Source organism: Scylla paramamosain, chromosome 15 (genome assembly GCF_035594125.1).
Source record: "Scylla paramamosain isolate STU-SP2022 chromosome 15, ASM3559412v1, whole genome shotgun sequence".
Lineage (NCBI taxonomy): Eukaryota > Metazoa > Arthropoda > Malacostraca > Decapoda > Portunidae > Scylla > Scylla paramamosain.
In genome coordinates this window covers 22,428,512-22,446,798 of record NC_087165.1, presented here as the reverse complement: position 1 = coordinate 22,446,798, position 18,287 = coordinate 22,428,512, and the positions used below count along the sequence as shown (strand labels likewise).

The 18,287-nt window shown below is 45.2% G+C and overlaps 5 protein-coding genes across 5 annotated transcripts in view; 2 read left to right on the top strand and 3 right to left on the bottom strand.

Annotated features, from left to right (window-relative positions):
* The first annotated feature begins 2,943 nt into the window (after positions 1-2,943).
* Positions 2,944-4,956, top strand: LOC135107224 (uncharacterized). Its single transcript, XM_064016889.1, has 2 exons — positions 2,944-3,672; positions 3,782-4,956. The coding sequence occupies exons 1-2, from the start codon at positions 3,290-3,292 to the stop codon at positions 3,951-3,953; spliced, it is 555 nt and encodes a 184-aa protein (XP_063872959.1). The 5' UTR covers positions 2,944-3,289; the 3' UTR covers positions 3,954-4,956.
* A 1,908-nt stretch (positions 4,957-6,864) lies between these two features.
* On the top strand, positions 6,865-9,675 carry LOC135107680 (uncharacterized). The gene is made up of 2 exons (XM_064017811.1): positions 6,865-8,638; positions 8,748-9,675. Exons 1-2 carry the CDS (start codon positions 8,241-8,243, stop codon positions 8,917-8,919), a joined length of 570 nt encoding a protein of 189 aa, XP_063873881.1. The 5' UTR covers positions 6,865-8,240; the 3' UTR covers positions 8,920-9,675.
* On the bottom strand, positions 9,239-13,770 carry LOC135107679 (chondroadherin-like protein). Its single transcript, XM_064017810.1, has 3 exons — positions 13,624-13,770; positions 12,119-12,346; positions 9,239-10,516 (listed from the first exon to the last, which is right to left on the bottom strand). The coding sequence occupies exons 2-3, from the start codon at positions 12,344-12,346 to the stop codon at positions 9,842-9,844; spliced, it is 903 nt and encodes a 300-aa protein (XP_063873880.1). The 5' UTR covers positions 13,624-13,770; the 3' UTR covers positions 9,239-9,841.
* Positions 13,771-14,412: 642 nt separating this feature from the next.
* LOC135107223 (uncharacterized) lies at positions 14,413-15,747 on the bottom strand. The gene is made up of 3 exons (XM_064016887.1): positions 15,526-15,747; positions 15,018-15,376; positions 14,413-14,815 (listed from the first exon to the last, which is right to left on the bottom strand). The coding sequence occupies exons 1-3, from the start codon at positions 15,610-15,612 to the stop codon at positions 14,650-14,652; spliced, it is 612 nt and encodes a 203-aa protein (XP_063872957.1). The 5' UTR covers positions 15,613-15,747; the 3' UTR covers positions 14,413-14,649.
* A 2,231-nt stretch (positions 15,748-17,978) lies between these two features.
* LOC135107222 (uncharacterized) overlaps positions 17,979-18,287 on the bottom strand; it is a 1,503-nt gene continuing 1,194 nt past the window's right edge. The window contains exon 3 of the mRNA XM_064016886.1: positions 17,979-18,287. This exon is cut by the window's right edge and continues 252 nt beyond it. The gene's annotated coding sequence lies outside the window, so the exon portion shown is untranslated.

Here is an 18,287-nt window from a genome sequence, read left to right as displayed (position 1 = left end):
GTTGCTTGAATAAGTGAATGAATAAATGAACGAACAAACAAAAAACAAACATAAATAAATAAATAAATAAATAAATAAACAAAATAATGATTCATAGACATAAACAGAGAGAGAGAGAGAGAGAGAGAGAGAGAGAGAGAGAGAGAGAGAGAGAATAAAGATTGCCAAACTGGAAAATGCTAGTCACGTTCATCCATTTGTCTCTCTCTCTCTCTCTCTCTCTCTCTCTCTCTCTCTCTCTCTCTCTCTCTCTCTCTCTCTCTCTCTCTCTCTAAGCTATTACTACTACATAAGCAACAACAACTACTATACTACTACTACTACTACTACTACTACTACTACCACTACTATAAAAGCAAATTATTTTTTTTTTTCGTGTGTGTGCGTGTTATTGTAATTGTTGTTGTTGTTGTTGTTGTTGTTGTTGTTGTTGCTACTGTTGCACCACCAGCCCATCACCACCATCACCCATCATCACCGTTCCCATCAACCCACATAACTATGATTCACACACTCGCACTCACTGACCTTCACCTTCTCTCTCTCATCCTTTACCCTCGCCACCCATCACTACCCATCACTGACACCACCACCACCACCACCACGCCGCGTGACGCTACAGTGCCCATGATCACCCTCTCCCATCACTCACACCACCACCCATCATTACTCGTTACCACCTATTTGCTAAAGAGATGGATCACTGGTTACTGCCACCACTGCTTCTACTACTATTACTACTACTAAGGAACACTAAAGAACACAAAGGGATAAAGAGCAGCAGCAGACGTCTTGGCTGTCGTGAGTCTTTTTTTGTAATAAGATGCTCTGGTTAGTAATAAGTAAGCAACGGATGATGAGATGGGAGAGGAGGAAGAGAAGGATGAGGAGAAGGAGGAGCAAAAAGAAGGAAAAGGAGGAGGAGGAGGAGGAGGAGGAGGAAAAGAAGGAAAAGGAGGAGGAGGAAGAGGAAAAGAAGGAAAAGGAGGAGGGAAGAGGAAAAAAGGAAAAGAAGGAGGAAAACGAATAAAGGAAAAGGAAAAGAGGGAGGAGAAAGAGAAGGAAAAGGAGAAGGAAAAGAAGGAAAAGGATACGAAGAATGAAGAGGAGGAGGAGGAGGAGGAGGAGAAAGAGCGACTGAAATGCACATACAAATATAAACACACGTACACCACTACTCGAAGCAACAGTATATACACAAAGTTGCAGCATTCACAAACGTTTCAGCGTCTTACCTCGTCTACTTTTAATTGGTACTACTGGAAATTACAAGAGTTAGCAAAGGGTGTTACCATGAGTGTAGTGACAGTGCAACAAGGACTGTACAACTCTAGCAGGCTCTGGTGGAAGTTAGTGGTGTTTCAAAGACATTTTCGTGATCATAGTGACAGTGCAACAAAAAATGTACATCTCTAACTGGTTCTAGAGGAGGTTAACCCTTTCACTGCAACACGTAACAATTAGCAGCACCAGAAGCAATGCGTGAAGTCTTTATAAGCATCTACAAGAAAATTAGCCATGAAAAATAATACATTTCGCAACTTTCTTCCTCTGTTCAGTGATTGTAGATGTGGCTGCAGAACAAGTAAAGATGTCTCAGAGTGATCATTAGGAAAAGGTGTACCAAGTGACAGTCAAAGGGTTAATACTGTTTAAAAAGCACTTGTATGATTCTTAGTGACGATTTAACAACGATTCTGCAACACCAATGGGGAAATAAGAAGAATATCAGTGATGGCTCGATCAATCATTTCCGTGGCCTTTGGAACAGTCCCATGCGAGACCAAGGCGTTGAAGAGCACATGCCTATAGAGTGAACGTGCAATACCAGGCCCAGCACGCTATATATCATGCTATACTCTTTCATCATACAGCTCATTCAAGCCCTCTCTCTCTCTCTCTCTCTCTCTCTCTCTCTCTCTCTCTCTCTCTCTCTCTCTCTCTCTCTCTCTCTCTCTCTCGTGTATTGACCTTATTATCTCGTATTTTTCTATCTTTCTCCTTTACTCCTCCTCCTCCTTCTTCTCCTCTTCCTCCTCCTCCTCCTCCTTCGTTTGTATTTGCTTTCCTCCACCATCGCCCTTTCATCTCTCCTCTCCCTTCCTCTCTTCCCCATCTCTTTTACTTTCCCTTCTCTCTACCTCTTACACACACACACACACACACACACACACACACACACACACACACACACTCACTTGTGGTCGTATTATTTAAAACGACCTTAGGCTACCATATTCTTTCCCCATACCTCTCTCTCTCTCTCTCTCTCTCTCTCTCTCTCTCTCTCTCTCTCTCTCTCTCTCTCTCTCTCTCTCTCTCCATACAGCTAATCAGTGACGTTCATTTCCGTGACGATAACAAGGGGCGAAGGAGGAGGAGGAGGAGGAGGAGGAGGAGGAGGAGGAGGGGATGGTAGTGGAGAAATTCTATTAGTTATCTTTCCTCAGACCTCCTCCTCCTCCTCCTCCTCCTCCTCCTAACGTCCATACATCACCGAACTTTCGTCATCGTCTATGTTTGTGTCTGTCAGCGTGTGTGTCTGTCTGTATGTATGTATGTATGTCGTTGTTCTTCTTTTGTCTGTCTGTCTGTCTGTCTCTCTGTCTCTGTCTTTTGCTATGAATCGTTTGCCTGACTCTCTGATTAGTAATAATGATGATGATGATGATGATGATGATGATAATAGTAGTAATAATAATGATAATAATAATAATAGTAGTAGTAGTAGTAGTAGTAGTAGTAGTATCATTATCATTATTGCTATTATTAACACCAACAACAACAACAACAAAGATTGAACAGTCGGAAGAATACAAATAACTATCACACACACACACACACACACACACACACACACACACACACACACAATTACACTAAAAAGGAAAATCAAAAATGCTAATGCGTCCGGAATATTATGACGAAAGGGAGAGAGAGAGAGAGAGGGAGAGAGAGAGAGAGAGAGAGGTGAGTGGCGGCCTTGCCCTTCCTATGGTGTGCAGTGGCCGCGAGTAGCAGAGGTAGCGCGACACTCTTGCCACACAAACAACCCTCCAAAACTCACGCGCCGCTGCTTGCCGTCCTCCCTCCCCCTAGCTATTTCCACGCTCGGCCTTGGCGTCTGTCATTCTACGGTCACAATATAAGGCAGCCATTCTAGACGATCACCAAGAGTGTCCACCACGCCTTCCTCTCGGTGAGTTCCCGTGGCCGCCTCCCTCCTCAGCGCCTCTCAGCAGCTCCTCACTTCAGTCCAGACAAACTTGCGTGTTCCCAGCACACCATCATGAAACTGTCCGTCGTCTTCTGTGTGGCCACCGTCACTCTCCTGCCCCTCGCTCATGCCGTCTTCCTGGTGGCCAGCAGCTCGTCCGCCGCCTCCAGTACCGTGGGCTTGACTTTGGGCACCTCGGGCAGCGCCGCCGCGGCCTTAGGGGTGGCAGGGCTGGTGGCCGGTGCTCTAGTTCTGGGCGGATTAGCACTCGCTGCCAGCCGCAACAAGCGTGATGTGTCCAGCCACTGCCTGCCGTCCTCCAGCCCGGAACTGATCTTAGAACTGGCCGCTAGCGCTGACCAGCTGGGCTGCGGCCTGCGGCTGGTGTGCGAGCTGGAGGCCACGCCCGACGACGCCCTCTCCACGGACGAGCTGCTCATTCTCAACCTCTTTGGGTGAGTCACTGGGACTGAGACGCAGCCCTCGCCTCCTTCTGCTCCTGGTGGGTCATCCCTACCCTGGGTAAGTCTGGCCGAGTCCTCTAACCCAAGCTTTCTCCCACAGGAGGCAGGTGAAGCCCGTCACCTTCTCCCAGATGAAGAACGCCAAGTCGAGCTTCCAGTACGCGGCGCTGGTGGGCTCCCGGGCGAAGAGTGTGACCGAGTGTGGCCAGGTGTTCGACCAATGCCCCTTCGACCGCCGCACCATCATGGGGGCCTTCAACGCCACAAAGTAGAGGCTAGCACTTCCCTCACACCCACTCATTCACTCACTCACTCAGTTATGCCATACCTCCCTCTTTCCTCGTGTCTCTCATTCACGCAAGGAAACACTCTCAACATGCCTTGAAGCTCAACCACTCTATACACTCCGTCATCTCGCTCCCTATGCTCCCGCTGCAATTGTATCCAGGTAAACTTTCTCTCTCTCTCTCTCTCTCTCTCTCTCTCTCTCTCTCTCTCTCTCTCTCTCTCTCTCTGAATGACGGATCTATTCATGTATTACACTTGCGCATATTTACTAGTGAATAATTCATCTATTCATCTATTTATGTATTTATTTATTGAAAGATATCACGATCCTCCGCCCCCTACAAAAATTTTAAATAGTAACTACACTCGTCAATAAACTTTTGAGAAACCATTCCTCCTTATTTTTTAGTTTTTTCTATGGCAAGTTGTCATAATAATTACCATGCCATTTATCATCGCCACATGTTTCCTTACAAAGCGAGTTTAGTACAAGGAAGAGTTCGTTTATTTTCTCACACTGACTGCTACTCACGCTGCCTCCTTCACTTTCGTCTCATTGGTTAGTGTGGATGTGCAACAATATTTCTTTTTTTTTATTTTGTTTTTCCTTTTCTATGGGGGAGGATAAACTTTTTTTTTTTATTTTTGACATTATTCCTTTTTTTTCATGCTCACTCTAACAACTTACTGAATCACCTTCTTTTTTTTTTTACCTGTGTCGCATTACTTGGTGCAAATATGGAACTCTCTCTCACCCCTTCTCTCTCTCTCTCTCTCTCTCTCTCTCTCTCTCTCTCTCTCTCTCTCTCTCTCTCTGAACTTTTACTTATTTATTTATTTAATGCTTATATTGTATACTATGTTGTGTTCCTCCCTCATCCAGCCTTCCATGACCATGTTTGTGTATATGCCAAATAAACAACCGTGTATACATAGCCTGTGTGTATGCATCACCAAGCCTCTGGAACGGCACAATTGTATATGAATTTATTTTTTTATTTTTTTTCTTACGCGGCAAGTTGAACCCGCTTTCCTGTTTTTTTTTCTTTTCCTTCTTTCCTTTTTCCTTTTTTATGATGGCCTTGACCAGTCTCCTTAACGCCTAAGAAATAGACAAACTAATATACGTGCAAATAAATACCTGCCTCGGAATCTTGGGTTGCAGAAAGGACGCAAGTTACCACATTGCTTCAAGAACGGCAGGCGTGTGGTATTTCTGCCTGTCTTCTTCTCATATAATGGTTTAACAAAGTAGTAGTTCGCTCTTGGCTTGCGGCAGTTTTTTTTTGTTTTTTTTTTTACTGAGGGAGATTTGAAACTAGTGTTGAATTCATTATATTTGTTAACACTCCACGCTCCCTTACAAGAAGAGCAACAACAACGCCACCACCACCACCACCACCACCGCGTGACGTAACAGCAAGAACTACTACTGCTACTACTACTACTACTACTACTACTACTACAGCAACAACAATAACGATGATAACGAAATCAATCAATCAATCAATAGTAAAAAAAATAAGAATAGAAAATCTGCAAAATATAAAAGTCCACCTTGTTTTATGTTACTTTTTACTCACGAAAGAAAACGGGAAAAAGTCAAACACTATTCTAGACTACCATCCCATATTCTCTCTCTCTCTCTCTCTCTCTCTCTCTCTCTCTCTCTCTCTCTCTCTCTCTCTCTCTCTCTCTCTCTCTCTCTCTCTCCTACTCTTGAAATGAATAGACATTGGCACGGGGCGGAGTGGAGCTGAGGCTGGGTAGCAGAGGGTAAGCACAAAGGAACACAAAGGAAAACAGTATTAAACAATGGCCTTACGGTTCGAGGGTGACCGTGATACACTGCACTATTTTGCGTGAAATGAGGGACTAAGTATTCGTGGAGACACAGAAAGGTTGGAGAGGAGGTGTGAGTTGTTCTGTATAACTTGGTAGAACGTAGATATGAAAATTGATAGGTAGATAGATAGATAGGTAGGACTAGGAGAGAGAGAGAGAGAGAGAGAGAGAGAGAGAGAGAGAGAGAGAGAGAGAGAGAGAGAGAGAGAGAGATGAAGGCATACATAAATTGATCGTAGACAGATGGATAGACAGACAGATAGATAGATAGATAGATAGATAGATTGAGTGACTGACTGAGTGATTGACATACGGATAGATAGAAAGATAGATACATAGATAGATAGATGGGCAGATAGGTAAGTAGATAGGTAGACTGATTAATTGATTGATTGACAGATAGATAGATAGATAGATAGATAGATAGATAGATAGATAAAGGAACTGGTAGATAGATAATACATAGCTAAGTAAACAAAAAGAAGGTAAGTATATTTAGCTAGATAGATCGACAAAACTAAATAGATGACTCGAGAGAAAAAATATATGCTGGTTCATACATTGTTGGTTAGGGAGGCACGTAGGAAAAGTTGGACAGTTTAATCTAGGATGATGTGGCACGCGTCGGATTACAAGAGAGAGAGAGAGAGAGAGAGAGAGAGAGAGAGACTCGGCTGACAGAATGAAATGAAGCTGCTTCCAAACGCACACAATGAAACACACACACACATACACACACACACACACACACACAGGACCACTCAAGGACGCACACACGCACACACACAGCGCGTTCGAACCCACGAGCAGTTTCGAACACAGCTCATAACGAAGTTCGATCATCTCTGACAAGCACCAAAAAAAGATTAATTATCGAGTTTCCTGTGAAAAGAAGATATTGCGTTTCAAATTAAAGAGGAAAGACAGGGAAAAATAATAAGGATATTTTGATCATTTGGTGATTTTCTCGTCGTATGAGAGAGAGAGAGAGAGAGAGAGAGAGAGAGAGAGAGAGAGAGAGAGAGAGAGAGAGAGAGAGAGAGAGAGAGAGAGAGAGCACACACACACACACACACACACACACACAGCCATGCTCGTAAGCCAGTGACAAACGCGGCAACAAATAAATTGAACGAGTTGACTGAATTTATTATCGAATTCGTGTACAAAAAGGAAAAACAAAATAATAGACACAACATAATAATTATAAAGAAAAAAAAAACGTAAAGAAAAGAAACAAAACAATAAAGTTACCCCGCTGAAAGGAAGGAGGCGAAGAAAGACAAAGTAAAAGAAGCGAAATCGTAGAAATACAAAAGCAAAGAATAACACAAATGCAAAGTAAACAAGTCGTGTCCAATCACCCGAAAAACAATAAACTATTTTTTTGTGAGAAAGCAAATTGACTTTACCATTCATATTTCTATCTTCTCATATTTTCACATAGATGGAATTATTATTATTATTATTATTACTATTATTATTATTATTATTACTATTATTATTATTATTATTATTATTATTATTATCATTATTATTATTATTATTATCATTAGCATCATCATTTTCTTTTACATCTCAACTGCCATGATGTATTGCCTTCCGCCACTGTACAACGAATACATAACGCTTCTCTCTCTCTCTCTCTCTCTCTCTCTCTCTCTCTCTCTCTCTCTCTCTCTCTCTCTCTCTCTCTCTCTCTCTCTCTCTCTCTGTATCAAGTTAATAGAAGAGTTTGGTCGATATACTCACTATGACACCATGACATCGTATTCGCATCTTCAACGTGCAATGACCCCGTTGCTGTGGCGGATTAATTAAAATACTGTAATCAATCATGTCCTTCATCCTTCATCCTGCAGACAGAAGCTTCCAGATCGTCCTTCTCTTTCCACTTAGCAGGTTGATCACCTTCAGCGCAATACCTGTCTGCCTCATTACTTAACATTATGAGATTGGGAAACCGTGTGTGTGTGTGAGAGAGAGAGAGAGAGAGATTTCTCCTCCTCCCTTCTCTTTAGACACCTCGCCCGCCTTACCCTCAGTCATCGTCCACCGCCTCGTTCCAGCCCGCGGGGAGAAAGTGACTGCCGGGGACAGCTTGGCTCGCGGTGAGTGACGCATTCTCTTCCTTGCCGAGGGAGCGTCTCGGCAATGTGCCCCCACCGCCCATCGATAGCAGGTTGTAGCGGTTTGTGGTCTGTAGCGGTTAGGCTTTCCTCAATGTATGGCGTCCTTACCCGCAGGTCATCCCTCTCCCATCTCTCAAAGCCATAAAACGCGCACCTTAGAAGCCGCTGCTATGAGTGTCCGCCTCACCTCTCTCCTGACAGGTCCTACAAGCTCCTCTTCACGCCGTCCCCTCACGCGTCTCTCTCATCGTTTCCCTGGGAGTGACTGACCCGCGTGTCCCTTAACACATCAAAATGAAACTGTCCATTGTCATTCCCCTTGCCGCTGCGGCTCTCCTGCCTCTGGCTCACGCCATCTTTCTCACGGAATCAGGCGCCACCGTTGCCGCCACTTACAACAGTGTTGGATTAGCTCTGGGCACAGCGGGCGGCAGCCCCGCTGCTGCTTTGGGAGCTGCTGCATTGGTTGTGGGTGCCTTAGTGCTGGGCGGCCTGGTGCTGGCGGGAGCTGGAAGCCGCATCAAGCGAGACATGCCCAGCTACTGTCTGCCGACCTCTAGTCCAGAACTTCTCCTGGAATTGGCCGCTAGCGCTGACCAGCTGGGCTGCGGCCTGCGGCTGGTGTGCGAGCTGGAGGCCACGCCCGACGACGCCCTCTCCACGGACGAGCTGCTCATTCTCAACCTCTTTGGGTGAGTCACTGGGACTGAGACGCAGCCCTCGCTTCCTTCTGCTCCTGGTGGGTCATCCCTACCCTGGGTAAGTCTGGCTGAGTCCTCTAACCCAAGCTTCCTCCCACAGGAGGCAGGTGAAGCCCGTCACCTTCTCCCAGATGAAGAACGCCAAGTCGAGCTTCCAGTACGCGGCGCTGGTGGGCTCCCGGGCGAAGAGTGTGACCGAGTGTGGCCAGGTGTTCGACCAGTGCCCCTTCGACCGCCGCACCATCATGGGGGCCTTCAACGCCACAACCTAGAACACTGCGCCTGACATTCATCTCTTCCAAGGAGATACGTCATGCACAAACAGATGCCTCACAGCAATGTTAAATAGTCTACCTCAGCGTTACCTCATGTCGCTTTTCGTGATTTAGTGCGCTTCTGTGTGTGTGTGTGTGTGTGTGTGTGTCTGTCAGTCTGTGCGTGTTCATCAGTCATTGTTGAAGTAATGTAGTGACATCATAATAAAACAAAGCCAAGGTATAATGAAGCAAAGCTTGTCCTGCAGCAACACTCCCTGGCTCAGAGACAACTCCTGCGTCTGTGTCCGCTACAGAGACTTAGAATGGAATCATGTCACGTCGAACGCTTTATTTTCTCTCCACTACAAAAGCTTCTTTAATCATTGCATAGACTTGTTATAAAACACTCACACAAAGAATCGCTCAGAGGAAGAGAGGAATGGAAGCAATGAGACGCCATAACCTTTCAGCGGTGACTTCCCAGACTGTGTAATTGATTCTTGAAGTATTGATGAACAAACACATTACAGTAAATCGTTTGTTCCTCATTCTTTTATAAATTAGTGTTGAAGTCCAAGATGAATTCAATCACAGTTTTCCTATAATCATCCATAATTTTTTGGATTTTTTTCTTTTGTAATACATTATCCTAAATAGTTTCCTAGCTAAGAAAAGACAAAACCAACCTTTCTCTCTCTCTCTCTCTCTCTCTCTCTCTCTCTCTCTCTCTCTCTCTCTCTCTCTCTCTCTCTCTCTCTCTCTCTTCTGTGTCCATGTAAACAATTCTTCTCCAGCGTTCTAAATATCAACAAAGGGCGATCAAGAGAGTAAAAGTGTTAAGGGCAGGTAAGGCATGTATGAAGAGGAGGGTGAGCCTTTCCTTGGCGGCGGCACTCAGGTGTTGGAGCGCTGCGAGGCCCGGAGATCCACCCATTCCTCACAGGTGGCACGGGTGGGCGTCGTCCGGGTCGTGCGGCTCCTGGTCACACCTGTGGATCATGGTGTTCAGGTCGAGGTCTTGCAGTTCCTTGTCGTACACGCGCCAATCTTTCTCCAGAAGCTTTGAGTTCTCCCCGTCGTCCCGCGCCCATATGGCCAAAGAGGCATTGGTTCGGATCTCGCTCCCGCCAGGCAGGGGAAGCAGCGTCCTGGCGGCCACGTCACTGAGCGGATTATCGTTGATCCAGAGCTTGCAGGGCGACAGCAGGTCCCCGAACAACGCCACTGGCAGGGCGGTCAGCTCGTTGGCCTCCAGGTTTAGCCAAGTGAGGTGAGGAAGGAAATCCAGCTCTGGTATTGCCTGGACATGATTACGAACAAGGCTGAACCACTGGAGGTTGACGAGGGGCTTGATCACCTCCACACGCACCTCTGTGATATAGTTGTACTCGAGGGCCAACACCTGCAGCTGAGGGAGGTAACTCACTTCTTCAGGAACCTCCTTCAAGAAACTGTAGCCGAGATCCAAGTGTTCGAGGTGTGTGAGTCCCCGCAGCGAACCCTCCTCTACTGTGCTGAGGTAGCCCATGAAGGTGTTGATGTAGTGAAGGTTCCAGAGGGCGTCAAAATCTCCTTTGCGAATGGTGGTGATGTGGTTGTTGAAGAGATCCACCTGCAGGAGCGTGGAGGGCGGTGAACACAGAGTAACAAGGGCTCTAATAGAGATGTATAAGTGGTATAAGAGATATAACAAGGCTAAGAAGAAATCCGTCCTTAAATAGAATGATAGATGACTCAGTAATGAGGTTGTTAGTGCCGAGCCAGGTGGGAGTTTTAAAAGACTAGATAAACCGATGCATCTAAATGACAGATACATATAAGAATGTATGGTTCATGCAGAAAATGCCGCGTGTATACGAGATGGTAATATTATCAATACCCATTAGAACCTGATAAATTATCTCTGTGGCTTTTGAAAATAATCTTGATGGAAGAACAGAGCGTTTTAGAACAGGAGACTAAGCGGTAAGGGAAAACGTAATGGAACTGAGTGTGAAAAATTAGACTTCCGACCACGACTGTAGGAAGCGAGATGCCAGTGAGGGAGTGCGGTGAGACAGCGTGGGAACAGAAGCACCTGACGCCTGGGAAAGGTGTTTAGATGTCCAGGGATGTAGGCCACGACCCCCTATGAGACATGGGGCGGGTGGTGTGGAGCGTTTCCTCGAGTGTGTGGGAAAGTAAGCTGTATTGGCGGAACACTCAAGGCCAACCAAACTCCACTCGGCCCATAGCGACAGACGAGTCAGCCAGCCAGTGAGCCGACAGCGCGTCATCACTCTCACTCCTTCCTGCTCACTCACTGATTGACGCACCTACTACCCAATATTTTCATACATTTTTCTTCGTTATTTTTTCATCTCTGTCTCTCTCTCTTCACTACCGTCACATGTCAGAGTAGGAGGATGACTGAATTCAGACAGGAGAGTGTGTGAGGCGGTGAGGCAGCTGACGTCATGATACAACCCGCGCTGACCTCACGAGCTCGCTGGCCAACCCGTCTGTCGTATGAGTCCTAATAGCGACTGTCATGACCGCCATCTTTGATCAGGACGAAGTATTTACAAATTATTATTATTATTTTTTTCCTTATGCATGAGGGAATCCGGTCGTGTACAAAAAAATGAATGGTGAAAACTTGCTAATCTGCCGCTCCCAGAAATGTAAAAAAGGAGAAATATGTCCGAAAAGAAGGCCAATTTAATTCCGGAGATGTCCTGATACTCCTCTCTTGAAGCAGTTTACGTCAGAGGAAGAGAAAAAAAAAAAAAAAGAAAAGCAGGCAAAGAGTTGAGTAATTTACCTGTGAATGGAAGAAAAGCATAACAAACTAAAGGAGGCTGAAAGAAAGCAACAGGCCTACACATGGCAGTCCCGATATAAAACAAAATAGAACTTATTTATATTCACCCATCATCCCCATCCATAAAAGTAATTGGCTTCCTATTGACGCGGCATTAACAATCTGGCTACTGAGTCTATTCAAATCATCAACCATTTCATTTCATAAGTTAGTTTTTTTTTTTTTTTTTTTTTTTTTCTGTCACATTTTAAATTCGGCTTTGTCCACTTGAACCCGTTACTTGTTGCCCTATTTTGATTACCTAAGAATCTTGTCTCTGTCACCCTTATTATATCCCGGAGGACAACATTTTTGCTTGCTATTGCTTAAGTAGTGTCTTTTGTGTATAAGAGAGGAGAGTGTCCCTGGCACCTGCGTCACGTTGGAGTGGATGGCCCAGCATGCAGTGGGCACCTCAGGCAGCAGCAGGTCACGACAGTTCCACATCAGGCTGTCTTCGCCGCCGCCAGGGACGTTTTCATAGGCTGGCTCCAGCCCGCAGGGACACTCGTCAAGCTCCTCACCGCCCTCTGCCCAGGCACACGCCGCCACAAACACCCACCACGCCCACGCCGCCCACGCGATTCGTCGAAATTCCATCTGTCCGAAAAATAGGAGAAATTATGAAAAAAGAGATCTTATGGTAAGTGAGAAGTCGTAAAGAATGACAAATGAAAAATAAATAAATAAATTGCAATAAATTAAAATAATGCGAAATGAGGAATAAAAAAATCATAATAAATGACAAATTATAAAGAATGAGAAACCATAAAAAATTAAGAAATAACAAATGAATCATAGAAAATGAGAAATCATTAAAACGAAAAGAAAATTAACTTACCAAAAACGAGAAATTGTTAAAATAAAAAAGAAAGGAAAAAGAAAAAAAAGAATGAAAATGACCTCAGATATTTGTGATATCCTTTTTGTGACAATTCTCTTCAGGGACTTGCATCTTCAGTGTTCACCTTTCCCTTCCTCTGTCATGTTCAGTAAACCTTGGTGTTAGTCGGTACTCGTTTATTTTTAATGGTGTATGGCGCAGTGTCTCCTTAAAGCTGCCACCGAACCTTGCACAGCCACGCCCTGCTGCCAACACTCCTTCCCATGAATTTTTAAGAACATTTCCTGAGACACTTTTGGGCCGCACCTTGACTACTTTCATTAAGCTCTAGATAAAGTTGTACTGATTTTTACGGGTGTTTTTAAGGTTCTGGTGACGGATTAAGAAGATTTATACATTATTAGCAGCAGAAACACTCTCAAGAACCCGGCTAGTCACCTCTGTGGCCTTCGAAAATAGCAAACCTTTTCTAAATCCTTCCTTCAGATTACTGTGTAGTTGCCTGAATGTTCGAATACACCTCCACAAAGGACTGGAAGTGCTTCACCATTACAAATGATGCTTTTCTAAATTCCTGGTAACACGACCCGAATTCTGAAACGCTTCGCTTTGTTCTCTTATGAAGAATATTTTCAAAGGCCAATGAAGTGACTAGCCGGGTTCTCATGAATGTTTTTCCCATCAACCACCGCCCATCACCTCCACCACCAATTGCCACTTCCCTTGTCTTTAATAGTGCTGAATCCTTATTGAGTTATCACTAGAATCATACAAACACCCTTAAAATGCCCAGTAACCTCCACTACAGCATGTTAGAAGCAGTCCATATGCATTTTGAGAATAGGGTCACATGGATCAAGTATCTTTGTTTGTCAATCGTGAGTCTGCCTTTCAAGTATCGCGTGTCTGAAGAATAACGAAGTGCACCTCTTTATAAAACACTGGATGAAAGAAAACGAGTGCTAATGCTTGGAAAGAAAGCTTGTTGGGGGCACTCGTCTTCTTAGAGAGAGAGAGAGAGAGCAGTACTTACCTCGTCCGCTGCCTCAGTAAATGTGGTGAGCAAGGGGCCGGGATCCACATATTTTAGCAAGGATAAGTTAAGGCGAGTCTCTGCTGATAAGGAATTGGTATCGATGAGTGTTGCCCGCCACCCTCTTCCGAGTCTAAGTGCACCGGGCGATGGAAGGCAAGTCAGCAATGGTCGTTTGTAAGTCAGTGTGCTTGGAAGGGGGATTCTCTCTCTCTCTCTCTCTCTCTCTCTCTCTCTCTCTCTCTCTCTCTCTCTCTCTCTCTCTCTCTCTCTCTGTTATTGATACGACAAGTAAGAAGATAAGTCGGTAACATTGTAAGTCTATTTTATTTAAACACACGAGCCATCCTTTATCACTAGCTGGGAGGAGCGCAGGTGGCAACAGAATGGATGGACAGTGGCGGTTTCACTTTTACTCCATATCATGTTCTTTATATATGTATAAAATGCTAACGGTAACTGTAAATTTCTCAGAGCAGGCCAGGGTATGAATGAACTATGAATACAGGTACTTTTATTCTAGCGGAAGTCGAGCCAAATGAATAAAAATACCTGTAAGATAAATTGCTTCTATCGCAGGGCAGAGAGCATATACACACACTCCAGGGTCTGCGTCTAGTTGCTAGGTCGCTTTCTCTATCGGTGCTTTCAGTTACTCAAGGCTGTTTGTTGGTGTGTGTACATACCTTTGCCCACCCCTCGCCACCTTTCAACACCACTAACCTCTCCCCTGCTCTCGTGTCTTGTCCCAGGTCTTAGAAATAAGGAATCAAATTTGTGTTTCTTCTCGGTAGTTTTATTGTGCATGACTCTCTACACAGTTGGTCGAAGTGTGCTACAATACAGGAGATAGAGCGCATGTGGCTGTACTGCCTCATAATGATGGAGAGAGAGAGAGAGAGAGAGAGAGAGAGAGAATGAGCAAGGCGTCTCCGGCCAGGCTGCCGCATTACCAGTCCTCAGGGTCTGACGCACAGCCCATCACCGGAGTCTTCCCAAGAGACTTATAAAAGAAAAGACAAAGCCTCACTGAGCCGTCTGTGCCTTCTGGTACGCCAGGAAGAGAGTCTTGCGGTCGTAGGGGCACTTAGAGAAGGCGTCGACGCAGGCGCCCACACCGCTGGCGGCTCCGATCGCGGCGGCCTCGGCGTAGTAGTTGCCGGCGCTGCCGTTGGAGGAGATGAAACCTCGTCTGGGGAAGTGACACGGGCCAGTCATAACAAAGAATGCCCGACAGTCTCTGAGGAACAGCTTGTCAAAGACCAAAGGCTAACAGCGTGCCTATGGGATTCCAGCAAGGACACAGGCGTCCAGGCACTTCTGGATTTGATTGATTGACTTAAAAAGGTAAGGCTTGCAATAGCACCTCTGAAAACTACTGGAGCAATAGTTACCCGAACAGGTTACGGATGAGCAGCTCCTCGCTGGCCAGGTTCTCCTCCTGCGTGGCCTCCAGCTCACACACGAAGCGGCGCCCGCAGTCCAGGAAGTCTCCGTTGGCGGCCAGAGCGAAGTACATTTCAGGGTTTTCGAAGGAGACGCACTCGGGAGCCTGGCGCTTGCCACGGCGCTTGGCCTTGATGGCGAGTACCTTTGCTCCAACAGCCACGGCACCAACAGCAAGAGCACCAGCAGCAAGAGCTGCACTTCCTGCTCCAATCGTGACAGCGGTGCCCGTAAGTATGACAGCGGAGTCGGTGACGGCGACGAGGGTGGAGGCCACGAGGAGGGCGCTGGCGAGGAGACCGTTCATCTGCGGGAGAGGAAAGTTAGGACAAGAATCTGCGGCCTGACGGACCTGTCTCAGGCTGAGAACAAGAGACTCAGAACAAGATGAGTTAGCATGATGGTAGTGATTGGCAGTGAGTCTTGTGAGCAGGAGTCTCGAGGACCCAGGAGCACCTTGGTGGTGGTGGAGGCGAGTGTCTGAGAGGACTGACGCTGCTTCAGAAAGTCTCCATTATATAGCCAGGCTCCCCCATCACACATCAAGGTCAGACTCGTCCTTCACACTCGTAGCTACGCAACTCCAGCGGCCACATGTTATGCTCATTAAACTCAGGTACTCATGTAATGGGCGATTTGGACAGACACCTGCTGCGTATTAGGTGGTGACGTGTTCCTGAGAAGGTCATATGGAAAGCCGCACGCCCACACCACCAAGGCGACAGTGAGGTGAGCGCCGCGCCACACAGGCATGATGCTGGTCCCCACCAACGAAATACTTGCAGGTATATTCATAACTATTTAAACATTAACTACCTAGCTAAGTAACTAATGAACTAGTTAATCTACAAATACGTAACTAACGAACCAACTAATAATTATTTAATGAACTAACTGACAATAACTAACTAAGGAGCTATCTACTTGTTTAATAACATGACTAACTACCTACATACATACATACATACAAGACTAATCCACCTCCCATCTAGCTCAATAACATTCAAACTAACTAAATGAGATGAAATTCTGAAAACCTCCTTGTATGTACCTCTTGTTCTTTCTCTTCCTTTCTCTTCTTCTCTTTATTTATCTTGTAACTTGATATCATGTGTCATTTTCGTCTTTTTGTGTCTGTTAGTTTTTTTTCTCACTTGTTGATAAATTTAATGCTACACTTTCTCTTAATCTCTTTTCTCCTTAGTTGACGTGAGAGAGCGCTGGGTCAAAGGTCCCTCTCGAGCTGACCGTAACTTGACATCAGGGTTAGGTAAGGTACGTAAGGTTAACTGTGTCATTTTCGTCTTTTTGTGTCTGTTAGTTTTCTCACTTGTTGATAAATTTAATGCTACACTTTCTCTTAATCTCTTTTCTCCCCTTAGTTGATGTAAGAGAGCGTAATAAAAATAAGACAACCTGCAGGAACCCGTCAGGCCTAGACATGGCAGTCCTTACAAGAAACTTACCTGCCTATATCCACCCACCATCCTCGTGCACAATATTGTCTAATTTAATAAGACTACGACGAAGTGACTGCAAACCAAGATCAAGGTCAAGATCAGAATTAAGACCACGTGCGCCGTTGCCATCACCGCCCCCACCACACACACACACACACACCCATAACACCGTCATTGCTAGGCTTGCTGTTGTCTCCTGCCGGCTAATTTAGCATGTGACTTTCCTGTAAATACATTTTTCAGCCACTGGCGCTTCGAGTTTGGTCTGGTTATTTACCGGTGTGGGGGCAGCAGCACTTTCTCGTAGCACTGTTTAGCAGGATATGACCTTCAGGAGCCTTTGTTATTACCAGTTGGATCTTTTAATCTGTCAGTATAAAAAAAATAGAGTTCATTCTTATAACATTATTATCTCATCTATTTATTCATTTATTTATCCATTCATTTTATTGAGTGATTGATTTTTTTCTTTTTTCTATATTTTTCGTTTATAATACCGGTAGTCAATTCCACATCATGCTTCTACTTGGCAGTCATGATGTTTATCCTCTGTTGTTTGGATGGGCAGGCCCCGAACATGGTGGTGCAGGCGGTTTTATTCAGCGATGCCTTAGCTGAGGTTCCTGCTGTGCCTTGAAGCTGCTCCCTGATGTAGGCGCCGTGGAAGACACCGTTGATGAGAAAGAGATGGGTTACGATCTTTATTACTTGTTGTGTCCACGAGTTCGATTAGTAGTTTCTCAGTGGAAGAAGTAGCGTCCTCTGGTGATCCTTGCCGATGGGGTAATTATGGTCTTTGATATCTGATGTCACTCGGGGTTTAGTTAGAGAGTTTGTCACTGGAAGAAGTAGCTCTCTCTCTCTCTCTCTCTCTCTCTCTCTCTCTCTCTCTCTCTCTCTCTCTCTCTCTCTCTCTCTCTCTCTCTCTCTCTCTCTCTCTCTCTCATTATTACGGCGCCATGATTTAATTATCTTTAAGTACAGTTCATTTATTTAGTCATAGATAAATGAGCTAATTAATAAATGGAGCTGTAAACAAATACATAAATAAGCAAAATGAAACGAGGGACCTTTGTGTTAAATATAATCTACTGTCCTAAATCATTCTGGTTGGCTTGTCTCAGCGCTAGAGTTGGTTCAGAGCCCCAGCTTGTATCCTGCAACACCTTGTTCTCTCATCGACAGTGTTCTCATAGGCCTTAGAGATGATCAGTCTTTCTATCTCACTCGTTCTCTCTCTCTCTCTCTCTCTCTCTCTCTCTCTCTCTCTCCTCTCTCTCTCTCTCTCTCTCTCTCTCTCTCTCTCTCTCTCTCTCTCTCTCTTTGTCTTCATCTTGTACACCCTCCGTCCACCACTTCACCGCCACAAAACCACCTTCTCCGCTCCCCCTTTTCTTAACACTTCTTGTAGTCCCTCTCACAGCCTCCATTGGTCAATCATACTCAGGATTTTTTAATTACTTTTCTTTTTATTTTTGCTAAAGAAAGAACTGAATCTCTGCTCTTTTGTGTGAAGGTAGTAAAGCGTGGGAAGGATTGTTGTAATGGTCGTGTTGATCCAAACTGCTCTTCTCCCTTTGTATTAAGGGATATAGCAGAACAGAGAGAGAGAGAGAGAGAGAGAGAGAGAGAGAGAGAGAGAGAGAGAGAGAGAGAGAGAGAGAGAGAGAGAGAGAGAGAGAAAGTGTGTGTGTGTGTGTGTGTGTGTGTGTGTGTGTGTGTGTGTGTGTGTGTTGAGCAAGGTGTCCCCGGCCAGGC